At 45.0% G+C, this 21,218-nt stretch overlaps 1 protein-coding gene across 1 annotated transcript; it reads right to left on the bottom strand.

Annotated features, from left to right (window-relative positions):
• Positions 1-3,900: 3,900 nt before the first annotated feature.
• LRRC32 (leucine rich repeat containing 32) lies at positions 3,901-21,003 on the bottom strand. The gene is made up of 3 exons (XM_060685555.2): positions 20,487-21,003; positions 13,771-13,865; positions 3,901-7,791 (listed from the first exon to the last, which is right to left on the bottom strand). Exons 2-3 carry the CDS (start codon positions 13,858-13,860, stop codon positions 5,878-5,880), a joined length of 2,004 nt encoding a protein of 667 aa, XP_060541538.2. The 5' UTR covers positions 13,861-13,865; positions 20,487-21,003; the 3' UTR covers positions 3,901-5,877.
• Positions 21,004-21,218: the final 215 nt, after the last annotated feature.

Here is a 21,218-nt window from a genome sequence, read left to right as displayed (position 1 = left end):
ATTCTATTCCATTCCATTCCATTCCATTCCATTCCATTCCATTCCATTCTATTCTATTCTATTCTATTCTATTCTATTCTATTCTATTCTATTCTATTCTATATTATTCTACTCTACTCTACTCTACTCTACCTGTCTGGTATGGATAGAGTCTCCTGCTTGAGTAGGGGGTTGGACTAGAAGAGCTCCAAGGTCCCTTCCAGATCTATTCTAATTGAAGGTTGGAAAATAACCCAGCTGGCTACCTTTCCTTTTAGTTGAAACTTTTTAAAAAAACAAACAAACATTTTTTGCTGCCGGCATACTTCTTCCCCGAAAGGACAATAGTTACCACGTGTTTCTGGTTTTATGTCCAGCCACAGTTACGTCCTGTTTGTTGAGGAACAATAGCTGAATGGCAGGCCAAAAATATTGTCTTTGTTGGGCCCAGCTCCAAAGTCTACTTTGCTCTTCCAGAGATGTTTTTTTATTCAACAGACAGTACGAGTGACTCAAACTTTTGTGTTCTCTTGAGAAATGCTCGAGGCAGACGGGCGACTAATTTATTCCAGGGAAATCTGCAGAATTTGCTTTGTAATTTAGTTTCTTGGGAAAATGAAATGCATGACTATGGTTATTCTTATACGGGCCCACCTACTGATTTTGCAAAACCCAGATGGGATTTTAATCTGCACTGGACAAAAATGATTTAAATGAGGCTGATGAGTTGCAGATGCCACAAATGTTCTCGATCCCCTTTGCAGGCCTCCTACAACAGTCCTGCAAGGTAGGACTGTGTTGCTTGTTGGCATTTGTCTCCTCCCAGGTCCCATTCCTCCAATGGTTGAGTGTTGTTGTGGGAATTCTCCCCCCACCCCTTTACAAAAGGGGACCTTTGAGATGTGTGGACTTCAACTCCCAGAATTCCCTCGCCAACGTGTTTGGACTTCAAGTCTCAGAGTGGGTGATGGGAACATCAGGTATATATAGGGCACCTTGAGTTGACCAAACAAAGGTGGGAAATATGATGGTGATGATGAAGAAGAAAGAGGAAGGGAGGAAGAGGAAGAGGAGAAGAAGTAGAAGTAGAAGTAGAAGGAAGGAAGAAAGGAAGAAAGGGGAGGAGGAGAAGGAGAAAAGGAAGAAGAAGAGGAGGACGGAAGGAGAAGCAGGAGGAGGAAAAATGAGAAGAGGAAGAAGAGGAGGAAGAAGAAGAAGAAGAGGAAGGAAGGGAAGAGAAGAGAAGGGAAGGAAGGGGGGAGGAGGAGGAGAAAAGGAAGAAGAGAAGGAAAGGAGAAGCAGAAGGAGGAAGAAGGGGAAGAGGAAGAAGAGGAGGAAGAAGAAGTAGAAGTAGAAGTAGAAGTAGAAGTGGAAGGAAGGAAGGAAGGAAGGGGAGGAGGAGAAGGAGAAAAGGAAGAAGAAGAGGAGGACAGAAGGAGAAGCAGGAGGAGGAAAAAGGGGAAGAGGAGGAAGAAGAAGAAGAAGAGGAAGGAAGGGAAGAGAAGGGAAGGAAGGGGGGAGGAGGAGGAGAAAAGGAAGAAGAGAAGGAGGAAAGGAGAAGCAGAAGGAGGAAGAAGGAGAAGAGGAAGAAGAGGAGGAAGAGGAAGAGGAAGAAGGAAGGGAAGGGAAGGGAAGAGAAGGGAAGGAAGGAAGGAAGGACAGAAGGAAAGAAAAAGAAAGAAAGAGAGAGAGAGAGAGAGAGGGAGAGAGAGAGAGAGTGTGAGTGTGTTACACAACAGAATAACAGAGATCATCCCAGCATGGCATAATATAGTTTATTTGTTTAAAAATAACATTTTCATGAACAATAGTATTGTATTAATCCAGTTTGGGATTTAGCATCGGTCAATCAAACCAGGATCTTCCACATTCATCTGGTTCCCTTTGCCCAACTCCTGCCCCACACTGGCAATCCAACAGACAAGGTTGAAGGACAGGGCAAAAAAGTCAAGATGGAGGCCACAGCAGCGCATCCCACATACAGGTGGAGCTTACAATGCACCTTAAAGCTGCCTTCTTAATTTTTTTTTTAAACCATATTTAGTGGACACCTCCATTCACACATTCATATTGGCTCTGTTCACACAATATGCCTGACCTGGTTCCTGAATTAAACCAAGTTCTGGCTTTTTGTGACCCATTGAAACAAATGTTAACCTTAGCATGTCGTGGGACTCTGGATTTTCAGGCATTTTCTGTGAACACAGTCAGTAAAACACAATTTCACACAATTTCGCACATACACAGACCCACATACGATGCCGGTTTAATATGCACAACAATTGGTTCCCATTTTCCTGCCAGCCACAATTGCTTTCCTGTTGCAGGGAAGGGAGGATTACATAAAAGGAGAGAGGTAGTTTGATCCTTCTATCCAGTTAAATTGCACCCATGGCCAGACAAAACTCTATATTTTTTATTTTTTTTAAACCAGGGAAATTGTTCCACACCATATCAGTGGTAAAATTCAAATTTTTTTACTATCGGTTCTGTGGGCGTGGCTTGGTGGCTTGGTGGGCATGGCAGGGGAAGGATACTGCAAAATCCCCATTCCCACCTCACTCCAAGGGAAGGATACTGCAAAATCCCCATTCCCTTCCCACTCCAAGGGAAGGATACTGCAAAATCCCCATTCCCTCCCCACTCCAAGGGAAGGATACTGCAAAATCCCCATTCCCTCCCCACTCCAGGGGGAAGGATATTGCAAAATCTCCATTCCCACCCCACTCCAAGGGAAGGATACAGCAAAATATCCATTCCCACCCCACTCCAAGGGAAGGATACAGCAAAATCTCCATTCCCTCCCCACTCCAGGGGGAAGGATACAGCAAAATATCCATTCCCACCCCACTCCAAGGGAAGGATACTGCAAAATCCCCATTCCCACCCCACTCCAAGGGAAGGATACAGCAAAATATCCATTCCCTCCCCACTCCAAGGGAAGGATACAGCAAAATATCCATTCCCTCCCCACTCCAAGGGAAGGATACTGCAAAATCCCCATTCCCTCCCCACTCCAAGGGAAGGATACTGCAAAATCTCCATTCCCACTCCACTCCAGGGAGAAGGATATTGCAAAATCTCCATTCCCACCCCACTCTGGGGCCAGCCAGAGGTGGTATTTGCCGGTTCTCCGAACTGCTCAAAATTTCCGCTACCGGTTCTCCAGAACCTGTCAGAACCTGCTGGATTTTCACCTCTGGGCCCCACACATCTGGCGAAGGCACCCACAACTCAAATATGGAACCTTAATTTATAGGAAGTGACAGAGCTGAGACCATTCCGGCTGATCTCAGAAATTAAAATACAAAAGTCAGGCTGGTTTGGACTTGGAGAGGAGACCACTAGGAGATCTCAGAGAAAAATAGGCAGGAGGGAGAAATTCCCCCTTGGGGGAAAAAAAACCCGAAATGAAAGGAAATACTTCACATATCATTGCAAAACAAATAAGCAAACAAATCCCAATGAAAAAGAAGTTGAGTGTGATTTTGTGGTACTTATAAATGTTATATAAACTTATTATAAACTTATCAATACTTAGGGTACTTTGCTGGTTTGGAATCTGTTTTTTTTTTTTTTTCATGCAAAAGAGGATGAGGAGATGAACGGGAGACCACTAAGAGATCTCGGAGAAAACAGGCAGGAGGAATAAATCCCCCTCCCACCAATAAAACCCCTGCTTTTTATATCATTGCCAAAAAAACACATGAAAATACAGTATCTGAGTGTAATTTTATAGTATTTTATAGTACTATAGTATTATAGTATAATACTATAGTATTATAGTATTTTGCTTGTTTTAAAGCAGGGGTCTCCAACCTTGGCAACTTTAAGCCTGGCGGACTTCAACTCCCAGAATTCCCCAGCCAACTGGCTGGGGAATTCTGGGAGTTGAAGTCCGCCAGGCTTAAAGTTGCCAAGGTTGGAGACCCCTGCTTTAAAGGATCTATCCATTTCTTCATGCTTGCCAACAAAAGCAGACAGTGCAAATATAACATAATATCACAACAATACTGGTGAAGTCCATCATTTGTATTTCCTCAGACCATCCTGCTTACTGAGCAAGGGGTGTCTGCACACAGCGAGGTCAAAAAAGTCAAGATGGCGGCCACAAGGGTGCCATCGGACCTCCACCAGCTTTCGTGTGCAATGTGTAAAAAGCAGGCAGGGCTGAAATCACCTCAGTGATTTCAGTGAGGGCTGAAATCACCTCAGTGTGGCCGCCATCTTGACTCTTTTGACCTCTGGCGCCCCTGTGATTGAGCCCCTGACTCCAGCAAAGAACACAATTGAATAAACTCCACAAATCCAGAAGAGTGTGAGAAGGAAGCGGTCGACGGTAGTCACAGCCACACGCACACAATATAAAAAGTGGTCAGGCTTTCGTTGTAGGGTGGCAGCCGCCATTTTGGCATTTTTGACTGCCCCCTTACAATCCTAGGATGACCCTAGGCGAGCGATGGGTTTCTTCATTTATCGTCTATTCTCCGAACAAAATAGATCCAGAAAATTCTTTTTTAACAAAATATAACATAATTTTCTCATTCTGTCATGCACAACTGGCTAGAGAATTCTGGGAGTTGAAGTCCACCCATTTTAACAGAATAACAGAGTCGGAAGGGACCTTGGAGGTCTTCTAGTCCAACCCCCTGCTCAAGCAGAAGGCCCTATACCCGGGATGGCGAACCTATAGCACGCGTGCCACAGGTGGCACACGGAGCCATATCTGTGGGCACGCGAGCGTTGCCTTAGCTCAGCTCCAGCATGCATGCGCGCACCGGCCAGCTGATTTTCAGGCCTTGGGGAAGGCCGTTTTTTCCCTCCCCAGGCTCCTAGAAAGGCTCTGGAGCCTGGGGAGGGCAAAAAACCATCATTTTCTGTTTGGCAAACTGGCCATTTCTGCCCTCTGGAGGGCCTCCGGGAGGGTGGGGAAGGCTGTTTTAGTCCTCCCCAGGCTTCTAGAAAGGCTCTGCAGCCTCGGGAGGGCCCACCGTGCCAAAAGCAGGCGGAGCACAGGGGGGTCGTGCACGCATGCGCGGGGTGGTGGTGGGGCGCATTGAATTGTGGGTGTGGGCACACGCGCGCGCGACCCCTCCGCACTCTCCCCGCTTTTGGCACGTGACGGCAAAAAGGTCGGCCCTATACTGTTTCAGGCAAATGGTTGTCCAATCTCTTCTTAAAAGCTTCCAGTAATGGAGCATCCACAATTTCTGGTGGCAAGCTGTTCCACTGGTTAATTGTTGTCACTGTCAGGAAATTCCTCCTTAGTTCCAGGTTGCTTCTCTCTTTGATAATCTTCCATTTTACTTCCTGTCCTGCCCTCAGGGGCTTTGGAGAATAGATGGGGGCCCCCTCTTCTCTGTGACAGCCCCTCAAATATTGGAAGATTGCTATCATGTCACCTTAGTTCTTCTCTTCGTTACACTAGATATATGCAAAGGAGCAGGATAACAAAGTTGCAAGGGACCTTCGAGGTCTTCTAGTCCAACCCTCTGCTGAAGCAGGAAAGCCTATACCATTTTTCAGGCAAATGGCGGTCCAATCTCTTCTTACAGATTTCTTCTTAAATTCTTTTAAGAATTTAAGAAATCCTTTGAAGAATGTAATTCTTAAATTCTTTAAGAAGAACCTCCAAGTTCTTCTTTATGTTGCCAAGGTTGGGAAGCCCAGTTCTAGATCCATAAGGGAGTACCATGGCCCCACGTCCTCCCTGAATCCATAAGAGCGTATCTTCGCCAATGTTCTCCCTGAACGACGACTTGGGCGTAAGAATGAGTCACCATCTTATCATCCGAACTTTCACAGTGTTTTGAAAACTCCCTGGTGGAATCGAATCACCTGGACTTTGGCTCCAGGGTCCAAGAGAGGGAAATGCAACTGTGCGAGACCTCTCTTGGTCTACACCTTGTAATGGCGCCCGAATAAGTGTCTCCGATAACAACAGACGAGACCCACTCCGATGACGATCAGCGAGAGAACCAGCAGGATCGCCAAAAATATCAAAACACTCATGTTCTTGAGGTCCTCTCTCTCGCAGTCTTCTGGCCTGACGTGGCTCATGTGGACCTCTTCTTCCTCAAATCCCAAACTCCGGGCAAACTGACACTTGACCAAGTCTAGATCAGGGATCTCCACCACGGCTTTATGGATCATTTGAGAGAGCCAGATGTTTCCACAACAACTCAGCGGGTTCCCTACCAGGTACAAATTCCGTAGGTTTTTTTCCAGAGTTGGGATCTGGCTATTTTTCAAGCTGTTGAAGCTGTTGTTGTGAAGATCTAAGACTTCAAGGACACAACAGTCTTCTGACCAAGCAGGTAACCAGCTAAGCTGATTGTCCGATAGATTGAGATACCTGAGGTGAGGAAAAAGAGAAAAATCCACGTTCAGAGTGGTCAGGCCATTCCCGTGTAAATCCAGATATTCCAGCGAGAATTCCAAGCCTACCAATGATTTGGCTTCTATCTGAAGTCCCCAGTTCATGGAGACATCCAGTACCCTAAGCTTAGTCCCGAAGAAGTTGTACATGGGTAGGTTCTTCAAACGATTGGCCGAAAGATACAAATATTGAAGTTTGGGAACTCGCACAAACGAGACACAACTGTGAGGAACATTAGGAGACAATCGTTGCCTTCTTGATCCTGAATGCGAGTCACAGAGGTGGATTTTGTTGTTCCTCAGGTCAAGCCACTGGAGATATGGGAGACCTTGAAAGATATCTGGACGCAACTCTTGAAGATGGTTATCTTGGAGGTGGAACTCCCGCAAACCTCTCAAGGTGTTGGACTCCAACTTAAGGTTCTTCAAAGAGTTGCAGCTAAGGTCAAGGATGGACAACGAGGCCAACTCATTGCTTGTCCCAAAAGTCTGCAGGCAATTTTTGCTTAAATTAAGGAATTGGAGGGACAACATGGAGTCAAAGAATTGGCTTGGGATGGATTGGATCTCATTGTAACTGAGATCCAAGGACAACAGGGCAGGTAAGTAGGGAGGACGGGAATTGTTGGGATATTGAGGCCCATCTTCCCACTGGTAGTCTACGTCGCTATGGGAGTCCACCATAACAAATTGCATGATGTTATTGGTTAGGTTCAAGTAAGCCAGCTTGTTTCCTTGAGGGAGAACGGGGAAGCGAAGGAGCTTGTTCTCACTCAGGTCAAGCCAGATCAAGTTGAAGTCCTCCACCGACTGGGTGGAGTGGAAGGACTCGATGCTGTTCCGACTGAGGTCGAGAACTTCCAACTGCCTGAGGTTGAACTCAACGATGCAAGTGAGGGAGTTCATGGAGAGATTCAGCTTGGCGAGACGTGTCAGGCTCTCAAACGCGCCTTCTTCTATCTCCATAATCATGTTGTTGTGCAGGTTGACTTCCACCAGCTCTGGAGACCCTTGGAACATGCTCTGGGAGATGTGTATGATGCTGTTTTCCGCCAAGGAAAGATATCGCAACGAAGGCGCCTGGTGAATGAAATGTTCTGCCATCCTGCTGTAGAGACTGTTGCGAGACAGGTCTAGTCTCCTGACTTGGGGTAGTAACCCAACCCACAGATCTTCCTGCGCCAACAGATAGAGATGGTTGTTGGCCAAGTTGATGTCCAGCAGGTTCTTCATCTCCGCAAAAATCCCAGGTTTGACAAATCCGATCAGGTTGGAACTTAAGTCCAAGTGACGGAGGGAAGCGTAGAAGGTCAGGGGCCTCTCGGTGACATTTCGAATCTTATTTCCGGAGGCGTCAATTTTAGACACGTCGGGGTGAAGCTCTGGAGGCACCTGGTGAAGATCCACGTTCTGACAAAAGGCCTCCAGGTTTCTCTGTAGGAAAGAAGAGAGAGGGGGGAATAAAAATTGTGATGATATTCACACCGGAGAAGAACATTCACAGATCAATTCTGTATACACTAAAAAAAATTTCTCAGCGAGGCCTGAACTCATGGTGCGGTGTGTCTAAAACGGGTATTTTGCTAATTGATCCTCCTGTATTAACAGGATAACAGAGTTGGAAGGGACCTTAGAGGTCTTCTAGTCCAACCCCATGCTCAAGCCCAGTCTCTTTTTAAAACTTCCAGTGTTGGAGCACTCACAACTTCTGGTGGCAAGCAGTTCCACTGGGGTTTTAATGGGAATTTTAGTTTTTATTGTTTATTTATTTATTTATTTTATTTCTATACCGCCCTTCTCCCGAAGGCCTCAGGGCGGTGTACAGCCTGATTAAAAGCACAAAGATAGACAAAATTTAAATAAGCAATCGAATCATACTAGGAATATAAATATAAATATAAATCTTAAAGATACCAGCAACAAGGTTACAGTCATACATTCATAAGTGGGATGTATTTGCAAGCAGGATTATGTGATGGTCATTTGCAACCTTCAGCCGTTTTCCAACAAGCCAGGCCAATGAGGGCAAACTGGATTCATTTAACGACTATGTGGTTCACTTAACAACCGCAGTGATTTGCTTAACAACCCTGGTCAAAATAAGGTTGGGTTCGATTCACTTAGCAACCCACCGTACAAAGCGACTGGTCCCAAGAGCCTTAGTAGTACAGTGGTCTAAAGCACCCTGTTATTAAACTGGTTATTAAGACCAGCTGCCTGCAATTACTGCAGGTTCGAATCTCGCCAAGGCTCAAGGTCGACTCAGCCTTCCATCCTTTCTAAGGTGGGTGAAATGAGGACCCAGTTTGTGGGGGCAATAAACGGACTTTGTATAAATATACAAAAGGATGAAGGCTATTGCTTAGCGCATTGTAAGCCACCCTGAGTCTCCGGAGAAGGGCGGCATATAAATAAATAAATAAATAAATAAAAAATTGGGGTCGTAAGTTGAGGACTACCCATATTTCCTGTCTGGCACCGGATTGTCCTCCTACTCCGGAGGCTCCTTCTGAACTTCTCCTAAGTTTGTCCAGACTTCCCTTCCTCTTTGGCTTTTGTTCTTGGAGACAGATATAGCTCCTTGGTGGAGCGGCCCCAGTCTGTTAAGGGCATTCCCAGAGGGGCCCAGAAGGAATGCCGTAAGAAAACAGGATGCCTCGTGTTCACAGGGCCTGCAGCTCGGCAGGAACTGCCCCACTGAAACGATGTCAAGCCCTGGATTTTTATTTTTTTTTTTAAAAAATGCCTTTTTAAATGGAAGCGTGTTAGTGATATCCTCTTCTAACTTTCCAGGAAACCACCGAGTGCATCACTCATGGGAATCTCAGGTCAAAGGTTGGCCATGCAGACGGTTTTTAGAGGAGAACAAGAACCAAGAACCAATCTCCCATTCTCTCTCTCTCGTTCTCTCTCTCATCCTTTCTCTCTCATTCTCTCGTTCTCTCGTTCTGTCCCATTCTCTCTGTCCCATTCTCTCTCTTTCTCTCTTTTGCTCTCTGTGTGCCATTCTCTCTCTTTCATCTTTTCTCTCTCTCTCTCTGTCCCATTCTCTCTCTCATCCTTTCTCTCTCTCTATCACTCTCTCTCTCTGTCTCCCATTCTCTCTCTCATCCGTTCTCTCTCTCTCATTCTCTCTCTGTCTCCCATTCTCTCTCTCTCATCCTTTCTCTCTCTTTCTTTCTCTCTCTCTGTCCCATTCTCTCTCTCATCCTTTCTCTCTCTTTCTTTCTCTCTCTCTCTGTCCCATTCTCTCTCTCATCCTTTCTCTCTCTCTCTCATTCTCTCTCTGTCTCATTCTCTCTTTCATCCTTTCTCTCTCTCATTTTCTCTGTCTCCCATTCTCTCTCTCATCCTTTCTCTATCACTCTATCACTCTCTCTCTCTGTCTCCAATTCTCTCTCTCATCCTTTCTCTCTCTTTCTTTCTCTCTTTCTGTCCCATTCTCTCTGTCCCATTCTCTCTCTCATCCTTTCTCTCTCTCTCTCATTCTCTCTCTGTCTCATTCTCTCTTTCATCCTTTCTCTCCCTCATTCTCTCTCTCTATCCCATTCTCTCTCATCCGTTCTTTCTCTCTCTCTCTCAATCTATCATCTATTACCCATCCATCATCTCTATCAACTATCTTTTTGTCTATCATCTGTCTGTTATCTGTCTATCTGTCTATCATCTATCCATCATCTGTCTGTCTGTCTGTCTCTCTGTTGATCTATCATCTATTACCCATCTATAATCTCTATCATCTGTCTGTCTATCTGTCTATCATCTATCCATCGTCTCTCTCTCTCTCTCTCTCTCTCTCATCTACCTTTCTAACTATCTGTCTGTCTGTCCATTCTCCCCATCTATCCGGAATTATATAGGTTCTCCTGATTGAAGACCTCCAAGGCAGTAGTGGGTTTCAAATTTTTTTACTACCAGTTCTGTGGGTGTGGCTTGGTGGGCGTGGCATGGGGTAGGATACTGCAAAATCTCCATTCCCACCCCACTCCAGGGGAAGGATACTGCAAAATCCCCATTCCCACCCCACTCCAGGGGAAGGATACTGCAAAATCTCCATTCCCACCTCACTCCAGGGGAAGGATACTGCAAAATCTCCATTCCCACCCCACTCCAGGGGAAGGATACTGCAAAATCTCCATTCCCTCCCCACTCCAGGGGAAGGATACTGCAAAATCTCCATTCCCTCCCCACTCCAGGGGAAGGATATTGCAAAATCTCCATTCCCTCCCCACTCCAGGGGAAGGATACTGCAAAATCTCCATTCCCACCCCACTCCAGGGGAAGGATACTGCAAAATCTCCATTCCCACCTCACTCCAGGGGAAGGATACTGCAAAATCTCCATTCCCACCCCACTCCAGGGGAAGGATACTGCAAAATCCCCATTCCCACCCCACTCCAGGGGAAGGATATTGCAAAATCTCCATTCCCACCCCACTCCAGGGGAAGGATATTGCAAAATCTCCATTCCCACCCCACTCCAGGGGAAGGATACTGCAAAATCCCCATTCCCACCCCACTCCAGGGGAAGGATACTGCAAAATCTCCATTCCCACCTCACTCCAGGGGAAGGATACTGCAAAATCTCCATTCCCACCCCACTCCAGGGGAAGGATACTGCAAAATCCCCATTCCCACCCCACTCCAGGGGAAGGATACTGCAAAATCTCCATTCCCACCCCACTCCAGGGGAAGGATACTGCAAAATCTCCATTCCCACCCCACTCCAGGGGAAGGATACTGCAAAATCTCCATTCCCACCCCACTCCAGCGGAAGGATACTGCAAAATCTCCATTCCCACCCCACTCCAGGGGAAGGATACTGCAAAATCCCCATTCCCACCCCACTCCAGCGGAAGGATACTGCAAAATCTCCATTCCCACCCCACTCCAGGGGAAGCATACTGCAAAATCCCCATTCCCACCCCACTCCAGGGGAAGGATACTGCAAAATTTCCATTCCCACCCCACTCCAGGGGAAGGATACTGCAAAATCTCCATTCCCACCCCACTCCAGCGGAAGGATACTGCAAAATCTCCATTCCCACCCCAGTCCAGGGGAAGGATACTGCAAAATCCCCATTCCCTCCCCACTCCAGGGGAAGGATAGTGTAAAATCCCCATTTCCTCCCAATCAGCTGGGATTTGGGAGGCAGAGAATAGTTGGGGGCAGGGCCAGTCAGAATTTTTACTACCGGTTCTCCGAACTACTCAAAATTTCCGCTACCGGTTCTCCAGAACTGGTCAGAACCTGCCGAAACCCACCTCTGGTGGAAATGGAGATTTTGCAGTATCCTTCCCCTGGAGTGGGGTGGGAATAGAGATTTTACAGTATCCTTCCTGCCACGTCCACCAAGCCACACCCATAGAACCGATAGTAAAAAAAAAATTGAATCCCACCACTGCTCTAGTCCCATGGACCTCCAGATGTCAGACCCACAACTCCCATCTTCCCCTGCTCATTGGCAAGGGTAGAAAAACGCTCCTTGGCCCCTCATCTGGACAGCATAAGACCAAAAGAACAGACCCTGTGATCTCGCTTTTCCTGGATTGCATCATTACAGTGATGTCGGACGGTGGAGTCTTGCTCTGGTTGCTAAAGATAGGAAACAAGAACTGTTGATTCTGGATTCTCAGAGCAGAAAAGCCGAAGGCTTTAATCCAAATATTGCATCAGCTGTAATTTAGCAGAGAGCCTCCAGTCACTGTTTGGCTGGCGTTTGCTTAACCAGTTCGGTGAACAAGCTTTGCAGATGCTTTCATACCATCTGCTAAACCTGGTTAATAAGAATGGGAATAGGAATAGGAATAGGAATAGGAATAGGAATAGGAATAGGAATAGAATAGAATAGAATAGAATAGAATAGAATAGAATAGAAGAATAAGAGTAAGAGTAAGAATAAGAATAAGAATAAGAATAAAACAGTGGAATGGAATGGAATGGAATGGAATGGAATGGAATGGAATAGAATAGAATAGAATAGAATAGAATAGAATAGAATAGAATAGAATAGAATAGAAGAATAAGAGTAAGAGTAAGAATAAGAATAAGAATAAGAATAAAACAGTGGAATGGAATGGAATGGAATGGAATGGAATGGAATAGAATAGAATAGAATAGAATAGAATAGAATAGAATAGAATAGAATAGAATAGAATAGAATAGAATAGAATAGAATAGGAGAAAAAATGCAGAATAGAATAGAATAGAAATAGGGATAGGATAGGATTCTTTATTGGCCAACTGTGATTGCACACACAAGGAATTTGTTTTTGGTGCATACGCTCTCAGTGTACATAAAAGAAAAGAGACATTCATCAAGAATCATAAGGTACAACACTTAATGATAGTCATAGATAGATAGATAGATAGATAGATAGATAGATAGATAGAGATAGATAGATAGATAGATAGATAGATAGATAGATAGATAGATAGAGATAGATAGATAGATAGATAGATAGATAGAATTCTTTATTGGCCAAGTGTTATGGGACACACAAGGAATTTGTCTTTGGTGCATACACTCTCAGTGTACATAAAAAGAAAAAATACATTCATCAAGAATCATAAGGTACAACACTTAATGATAGTCATAGGGAACAAATAAGCAATCAGGAAACAATATCGATATAAATCGTAAGGATACAAGCAACAAAGTTACAGTCATACAGTCATAAGTGGGTGGAGATGGGTGTTGGGAACAATGAGAAGATGAATAGAATAGAATAGAATAGAATAGAATAGAATAGAATAGAATAGGAGAGCCTTGGTAGTACAGTGGTCTAAAGCACCCTGTTATTAAGACCAGCTGCCTGCAATTACTGCAGGTTCGAATCTTGCCAAGGCTCAAGGTTGACTCAGCCTTCCATCCTTTCTAAGGTAGGTAAATTGAGGACCCAGTTTGTGGGGGCAATAAGCTGACTTTGTATAAATATACAAAAGTATGAAGGCTATTGCTTAACGCATTGTAAGCCGCCCTGAGTCTCCGGAGAAGGGCGGCATATAAATCGAACCAATAAACAATAATAATAATAATTATAAAGCGGCACTAACACTTCACGTGACCTTGATTCTGTTTATACAATTCGGTTGTAGCCCCCCCGTGCCTTGTTTTACGGCACGGATGTTGGCCAATGCAGCCAAGCTGGCTATCTTATGATTCAGCGTAAGGCATGAATCCAGACGATGGATGAAATTCACCGGCCAAATTAAACAAATTGACAATGTTGGCAAAAAAAAAAAAAGGTGGTAAAACGGGCCAAAGCTCAACACTTAACGACCGTCTCGCTTAACGACAGACATTTTGGGCACAATTTGTGGTCGTACGTCGAGGACTGCCTCCTACAAATGGATTTTCCTTGTTGTTGTTTTTTTTGTTTTGTTTTTTTCTTGGCTAACTCAAACCCTTACCATTTCGCAGGGCGCAAGCACGATGGGCCGATACGTCGAGATGCCACCGTTTAGAACAGCCCAGAAGAAGAGTAAGAGGGAAAACTTCATGGCTTCTAGAGAAAGGGAGAAAGGAGCAGTGGTTAGAGATCAAACTGTGCATGGGAAACACTGGTATAAAAGTCGAGCCTGGGGGAACGCAAGCAGCTGGCGCGGACAGTGGGAATTTCACCAGTCTTTGGCGGCGTCAACATCCAGCTGCAGAACTGTTGAAGGGCGAAGCCAGATGTCGACTCTCAAGGAATTCAGGGCTTTATTTGAGCTGTCATTCCCAGGGATTAGACCTCTATGTCCCATCTCAGCCACTTTTAAAAAACTAAAAAAAAAAACCCCCAAAACCAGAGTTTCTGGCAGGTTTTTTTTCCCCTAGCTTCGTCCATCTCTCTTTCTAGCAAAGGTACCTGCACTTTTTTTTTCAGCCTGAGGTGCTTTAAGATCTCTGGACTTCAACTCCCAGAATTCCCCACCTGGCAAGATCTTAGAGCAGCCAAGGTTGAGAAACTCTGCTTTATCGGCTTCCTTGTGGCTTTTAAAAAGTTTGCTAACAACCTGTATGTGGTGGAGCCTTTGGAAGATGCCTAGATAATTCTACATGGGGACTGTCCCAGTTGAGGATTATGGGGTGAGAGGGGGAGGAGGAGGAGGAGGAAGAGAAGAATGAGGAAGAGGAAGGAAGGGAGGGAGGGAGGGAGGGAGGAAGGAAGGAAGGAAGGAAGGAAGGAAGGAAGGAAGGAAGGAAAATAGAGAGGTAAAATAGTGAGAAAGGAGAGAGGGAGGAAGGAAGGGGATCATATAAGGGAGGGAGGAAGAAGAGGGAGGGAAGGAAGAAGAGTGGGAAAGGGAGGGGAGGGGAGACAAGGGAAGAGGAAGGAAGGAAGGAATAAGGAAGGAGGGAGGGAGATGATGGGGGACAGAGAAAAGAGGAGGAAAGAAAAAATGGAAGGAAGGGAGGAAGGAAAAAAGGGGAAGGAAGGAAAAATGGAAGAGACAGAGAGAGAAAGGGGAGAAGGTGGAAGGAAGGAAGGAGGGAGGGAGGGAGATGATGGGGAACAGAGAAAAGAGGGGAGGGAGGAAGGAAGGGAAGGAAAGGGCAAGAAATGAAAAATGGAAGGGATGGAGGGTGAGAAAGAAGGAGAGAAGGAAAAAAGGGGAAGGAAGGAAAAATGGAAGGGACAGAGAGGAAGGGGGAGACGGAGGGAGGAAGGAAGGAAGGAAGAAAGGAAGGAAGGAATGAAAAAGGGGGAAGGAAGGAAAAATGGAAGGGACGGAGGGAGGAAGAGGAAGGGAGGGAGGGGATGGCATAAGGAAGGGAGGAAGAGGATGGAGGGAAGAAGGAGGAAGAAAGAAGAAAAAGGAGGGATGAAGGAAGGAAAACAGGGAGGGAGCGACAAAGGAAGAAAGAAATGTGCTCCTAATCATGCTATAGGAGCAGAGTTGCAGAGTTGTCTTATCCTGCAGATTTTATGGGGCAACCCAGCAGAGATGGGTCAGGCTGCCTGTTGACTTTAGGATTTCTGGGTCTCCCACGAGACTCTTCAAAGGAGCCAAAGGGCAAAAGGCACGTGGGCCTGTGGAAGAGGACAGCTCTTCCATCATCCTGCGGGAAGACGGGCAGGAGAAGTGGGCTTTTCCCGTGGTCGGCGTGGTCCTGTTGCAAAACCCCAAATTGTGAGCAAATAATTCGATCCAGCCAGGGCCGAAACACGAAGTGGTTTGGTGAATGTAACACACAAGGAGGATGGATTGAGGGAAGGGGTTTAGTAGTAGCATTTGGTGGGATGTTCATGTCCCTCCCATTTCAAACTCCAAGGTCCAGATTCAATTAATGTTGCATAGAATTATCTTAATTCTTGCTTGTCTATAGATAGAGGCGGAGACGCCACCCCTCCTTTCTATCAGGAGTGATTTTTTATTTTATTTTTTACTCCTGTCGGGGGAAAAAAAAAGAAGTCTTTCCCTTTAAGGATTGTGGAAAGGCAGAGCTTTCCCTTCCTGAATTCAAAACTATATAGAGTTTTATATAGAGCCTTGGTAGTACAGTGGTCTAAAGCACCCTGTTATTAAGAACAGCTGCCTGCAATTACTGCAGGTTCGAATCTCGCCAGGCTCAAGGTTGACTCAGCCTTCCATCCTTTCTAAGGTGGGTAAATTGAGGACCCAGTTTGTGGGGGCAATAAGCTGACTTTGTATAAAATATATAGAAAAGTATGAAGGCTATTGCTTAACGCATTGTAAACCGCCCTGAGTCTCCGGAGAAGGGCGGCATATAAATCAAATTAAAAAAAAAAAAAAAACTCCTGGAATCAGTTTATTTATTTGTTTGTTTGTTAGCAGCACAAGTTACTGCCCTTTTAGGAATTGTTACAGAGATGAGTTAGAAATTACAATATGTAATAAGAGAAAAGAACTAATGGCAGTGTTATAAATTGACATTCTTAAAAAGCCAGAGAACTCTGAAAGAACTAAGAATAGAGAGGGCCCTTCAGTGATCATCCAGCTGGACCCGCATTTACCTACATTAATTTAGTTCATGGGACTTTATTCAATTTATCTGAGGGACCCATCAGGTTGCACTTAAGTGCTGATGAAACTGTGGAATGATTTCCCCTCTTGGCAGCCTCTAACTAAACCTGGGGAAAAGCAGCTGGGATGGACCCATTTTTACATTTTTCTTAGTTAAGTGTGCCATTTCCCCACATTTTTCCACATTACTAACACGGTGGTTAAGTTGTTAAGTGAAAAATGGCTTCCCCGTTGACATTGCTTGTCAGGAGGTTGCAAAAGGGATGACATGAAAATTCAGACGCTTGGCAATTGACTCATACATTCGTGGCCAAAATTGTGGAAACCTGTTGGGAAAAGTGCATTTTTGAGGTTTGATGGCTAATAACACCACTTTTTTTGGGGGGGGAGTTTCAAGATAATGATATTCCACTGCTGGAAAGGCCTGGGAATAGCCCAGACCTTAACCCAATGGAAAATCTATGGAGCCCACTAAAGAAACTGGTTAGTCAGAAGCAACCCAGCAATAAAACCCAGTTAATAGAAGCCATCATTCAATCTTGGTTTCACATTAGAACAGCTGCAGGACTAAAAGGCTTGGTTCACTCCATGGGAAGACGTTGTAACGCCATAATTCATGCTAAAGGTTACCCAACTAAGCATTAACTGACATGGGGATCATTTTTGCATATCTCGTTTTTTTCCATGGTGATAATTTTTGTATATCTCATTTATTCTACGTGTTTCCCTTTTCTTCTTTATATTGTAACTGCTATTCTAATAGCAAATCCTTCATCAAAGTGATTGCATGACATTCTTGATTAAATTATCTTTCCATTGATATATAATTTTATGGTACTACTCCAAAGAAAAGTGGTCTTATTAGGTAGTTTTAGAAAATACACTTTTCCCAAAAGGTTCCCACAATTTTGGCCACTATTTATGTACTTACGACCGTTGCAAATGATCCTGCGATCCTCTTTTTGTGACCTTCTGACAAGCAATGTCAAGGGGGAAAGCCAGATTCACTTAACAACCGTGTGACTATCTTAACAACCGCAGCGGTTCGCTTAACCACTGTGGCAAGGAAAGTCGTAAAAGGGGGCAAAACTCACTTAACAACCATTCTCGCTGAGCAATGTAAATTCGGGGCTGTGTTGTGGTCATAAGTCCAGGACTATATCTGTGATGGCTTTATTCCTGCCATAGATTTAACAACGTCTCATCCAGACTAAGTTGCTAACTAGGCGGCTCAGTGGCTAAAGACACTGAGCTTGTCGATCAGAAAGTTTGGCAGTTCGGCGGTTCGAATCCCTAGTACAAGTCTCCTGCGTAAGAAGGGGGTTGGACTAGATGACCTCTAAGGTCCCTCCCAACTCTGTTACTGTTAAATACTGATAAATTTCTGAAATGGGGTTAAACAGATCAATTGCAAATCCAACAAAGATGTTTACAGGTTGAGTTTGAACAATGTTAATTTTGTTTAGTCTGAAAATATGCAAGGGAGACTTAACCAACCATAAATAGTTCAATTCAGAGTTATTGTGCCACTCCCAAAATGGCCTTTTTTGGGGAGTAAAAGGTGAAAGGAATATAGAAGTAACATCTTTCCAGAGCCATTTTTCAGAATGAAATAAGCGGCATATAAATTTAATAAACGAATGGATAAATAAATACGTCATTCACCTCTGACATTTCCCCAGCTGTCAGATCCCCTGAATTATAAGTAGTCCTCGATTTACAACAGTTTGTTTAGTGACCGTTCAAAATTACAATGGCGCTGAGAATTTACAGTGACTTACGACCATTTTTCACACTTATGACCGTTGCAGCCTCCTCGCTGTCACATGATCAAAATTCAGATGCTTGGCAACTGACTCGTAGTTATGACGGTTGCAGTGAGTGTCCCGGGGTCATGTGATCACTTTTTTTGTGACCTTTTGACCGACAACGCCAATGGGGGGGGGGAACCAGATTCATTTAACAACCGTGCGACTAGCTCAACAACTGCAATGATTCACTTAACAACTGTGGCATGAATAGTTGTAAAATGGGGCAAAACTCCCTTAACAAATGTCTTACTGAACAACGTAAATTTTCAGCTCAATTGTGGTCATAAGTCAAGGACTACCTGTATACCAGAGTGTTCAAAGTGGGCAACTTTAAGACTTGCGGGCTTCAAACTCCCAGAATTCCTCAGCCAGTTGGGAGTTGAAGTCCGCATGTCTTAAAGTTGCCGAAGTTTGGAAAAGCTATGCTGTACTATTTTATTTTGCATTCGGTTTAGACTGCTGTATAGTTTCCATCAGGGCTGAAATGCTCCCGGTTCGGACCGGATCACTCGATCCGGTAGTGATGGCAGGCAAGTGGTTCGGAGAAACGGTAGCAAAAATCCCTGCGGGCCCCCCCCTCCACGCCCAGCTGAGCTGCACGATCATCAGAGGCTTTTTTTTTTAAAGCATTTTTTCTACAATCTCTTCCGACGAAAAAATGCTTTTAAAAGTAAAAAAAAAAAAGCCTCTGATGATCGCGCGGCTCAGCTGGGATCGTCAGAGGCTTTTCAAAGCATTTTTTTCTGCAACCTCTTGGCCGAAGTGGTGGTTAAAAAAATGCTTTGAAAAGTCTCTCTGACGATCCCAGCTGAGTTGCCTGATCGGCAGAGAGGCTTTTCAAAGCATTAGAAAAAATGCTTTTAAAAGTTTTTTTAAAAAAGCCTCTGATGATCGCGCGGCTCAGCTGGGATCATCAGAGGCTTTTCAAAGCATTAGAAAAAATGATTTGAAAAGTTAAAAAAAAAAAAGTTGGCCACGCCCACCAAGTCAAATTGCCCCCCCCCACAAAGCCACGCCCACAGAACCGGTAGTAACAAATTTTATATTTCACCCCTGGTTTCCATCCCCTATAGAAGACATTTAGGGTGTGTCCTGCTAATAGTTCTTACTTTCCTGCATAGCTCCTTCAGGCATAGTTAATCCCATTGAGTACAATGGGATTTAATTTATGTTAAATCCCATTGCACTCAATGGGACTTTACTTATTAAGGAAGCTCCCGAATAAAAGAACAGCCCCTTAAAAGGAAGACATAATGCCTTCCACTGGTTGAGGGGCTGTCATAGAGAATAAAGAGATTGACATGTTCTCCAAAACACCGGAAGACAAGACAAAAATGGATGGGGACTAATCAAGGAGAGATTCAACCTAGAATTAAGGAGAAATTTCCTGACAGGGAGAACAATTCATCAGTGGAACGACTTGCCTCCAAAATTTGTGGATGCTCCATCACTGGAGGCTTTCCAAAAAATAGACTGGAGAACCGTTTGATGGGATGGTGTATAAGATCTCCTGCCTTGAGTAGTGGGCTCGACTAGATGACCTCTGAGGTCCCTTAAGGCCCTAGGATAGGATTCTATGTTCTTTAAAAAGGGGGAAGAAACATGCCAAGGGATCCTAAACTAAACATCCCAGCACCCACGCTCCAATGCCATTGAATGGAACTTACTTACGAGTCGGAGATGAGAGAAAGCATACGCTTAAATCAATATCAATCAGAATAGAGCTGGAAGGGAGGGACCTTGGAGGTCTTCTAGTCCAGCCCTCTGCTTGAGTAGGAGACCCTATGTCATTCCAGACCTAGTGGCTGTCCAGTCTTAAAAAATCACTCCAGCGATGAAGCACCCACAACTTCTAGTGGCGAGCTGTTCCACCGGTTAATCGTTGTCCCTGTTAGGAGGTTTCTCCTTAATTTCCAGGTTGCTTCTCTCCTTGACGAGTTTCCATCCGTTGTTTCTTGTCTTCTGGTGCTTTGGAAAATAAACCCCTCGCTATGATGGGGCAGGCAGTGGGAAGAAAAAATATGTTTCCCAACAGCTTCATTTCTATTCTATCATGCTTCTAATCCCCCTCACCCATTTTCCTCGTGATAAGGGAGGGGAAAAATAAAAAACACACAGCTATCTCATTGATTGCAATTCCCAGATCAAAAAGATCAGGCAGAGCTTTGCAAAAAATAAAAAAACACACACGTTCCAGCAGCATCTGGTTACATTTCCCTCTCCCCTGTAACATACAAACACACAAATACACAACAACACAGACCCACAGACACACCAGCCCTCATCCCACAGGTCTTCTCATCCTCCCAGGGATATATATAAAAAAAATCATCCGGTACCCACCTAATTTTGCAGTAAAAAATAAAGTGCTCGGTGGCTTCACCGGGGTTTTTCCGCAGCTTTCTAATTTTCTTCCTTTTCCAGATGGTCCAGCTGGATCAAGCTGTGGGAAGTTTCTCCTTTGGGGAGGTGGGTGGGTGGGTGGGTGGGAATGGGCTGGATTTGCTGACCAGCAGGCGTCCAAAGGAAGGAGAGGGGGGGGAGAACCGGTGGGGAAGGGCAGAGGGAGGGGGGTGCAAGAATTCAGTCACCCGAGGAACAGAGTGGGTGAGCGAAACTATTTCTCACAGATTTGTCTCCGGGCAGGAGAGCTGAGAATTCATCCTGGCTTCTGCCGAACCAAATCCTCCAGACGGAGCACATGAATTTTAGCTGGGGAGAGATTTTATAGCCAGGAGGTGGGTGGGGTGGGGTTAGGGAGCTGGAAGGGTGTGTTTCCTTCTCCCCCAGTGTGCCAAAATTTCGTATTATTTCATTTACCTCGCCTGGATTTCCTGGGGAAGATTGTAGAAGAACAGGATGACAGCTTTGGAGAAGGGACCTCGGAGGTCTTCTAGTCCAACCCGCTTCTGCTCTGGGCAGGGGACCCTATACAGGTAGTCCTCGACATCACTGGCCGCCATGGAGCCCCAAAATGCCTGTCGTTAGGCGAGACAGAGGTTCAGCGAGTTGTGTCCCGTTTTACGAATTTTCTTACCTCCGCTCTTAAGCGAAGCCCCCCTGCAGTGGGTTGAG

The sequence above is a fragment of the Pantherophis guttatus genome, chromosome 5 (genome assembly GCF_059756535.1).
Source record: "Pantherophis guttatus breed Tessera chromosome 5, ASM5975653v1, whole genome shotgun sequence".
NCBI lineage: Eukaryota > Metazoa > Chordata > Lepidosauria > Squamata > Colubridae > Pantherophis > Pantherophis guttatus.
This window is presented reverse-complemented; position numbering and strand designations above follow the sequence as displayed.

Excerpts from the sequence above, each read along its gene's own strand:
- LRRC32 (XM_060685555.2), bottom strand. The coding sequence starts at position 13,860 with ATGAAGTTTTCCCTCTTACTCTTCTTCTGGGCTGTTCTAAACGGTGGC. Across the intron at positions 7,792-13,770 it reads TGCTTGCGCCCTGCGAAATG|AGAAACCTGGAGGCCTTTTG; the intron begins GTAAGGGTTTGA and ends TCTTTCCTACAG.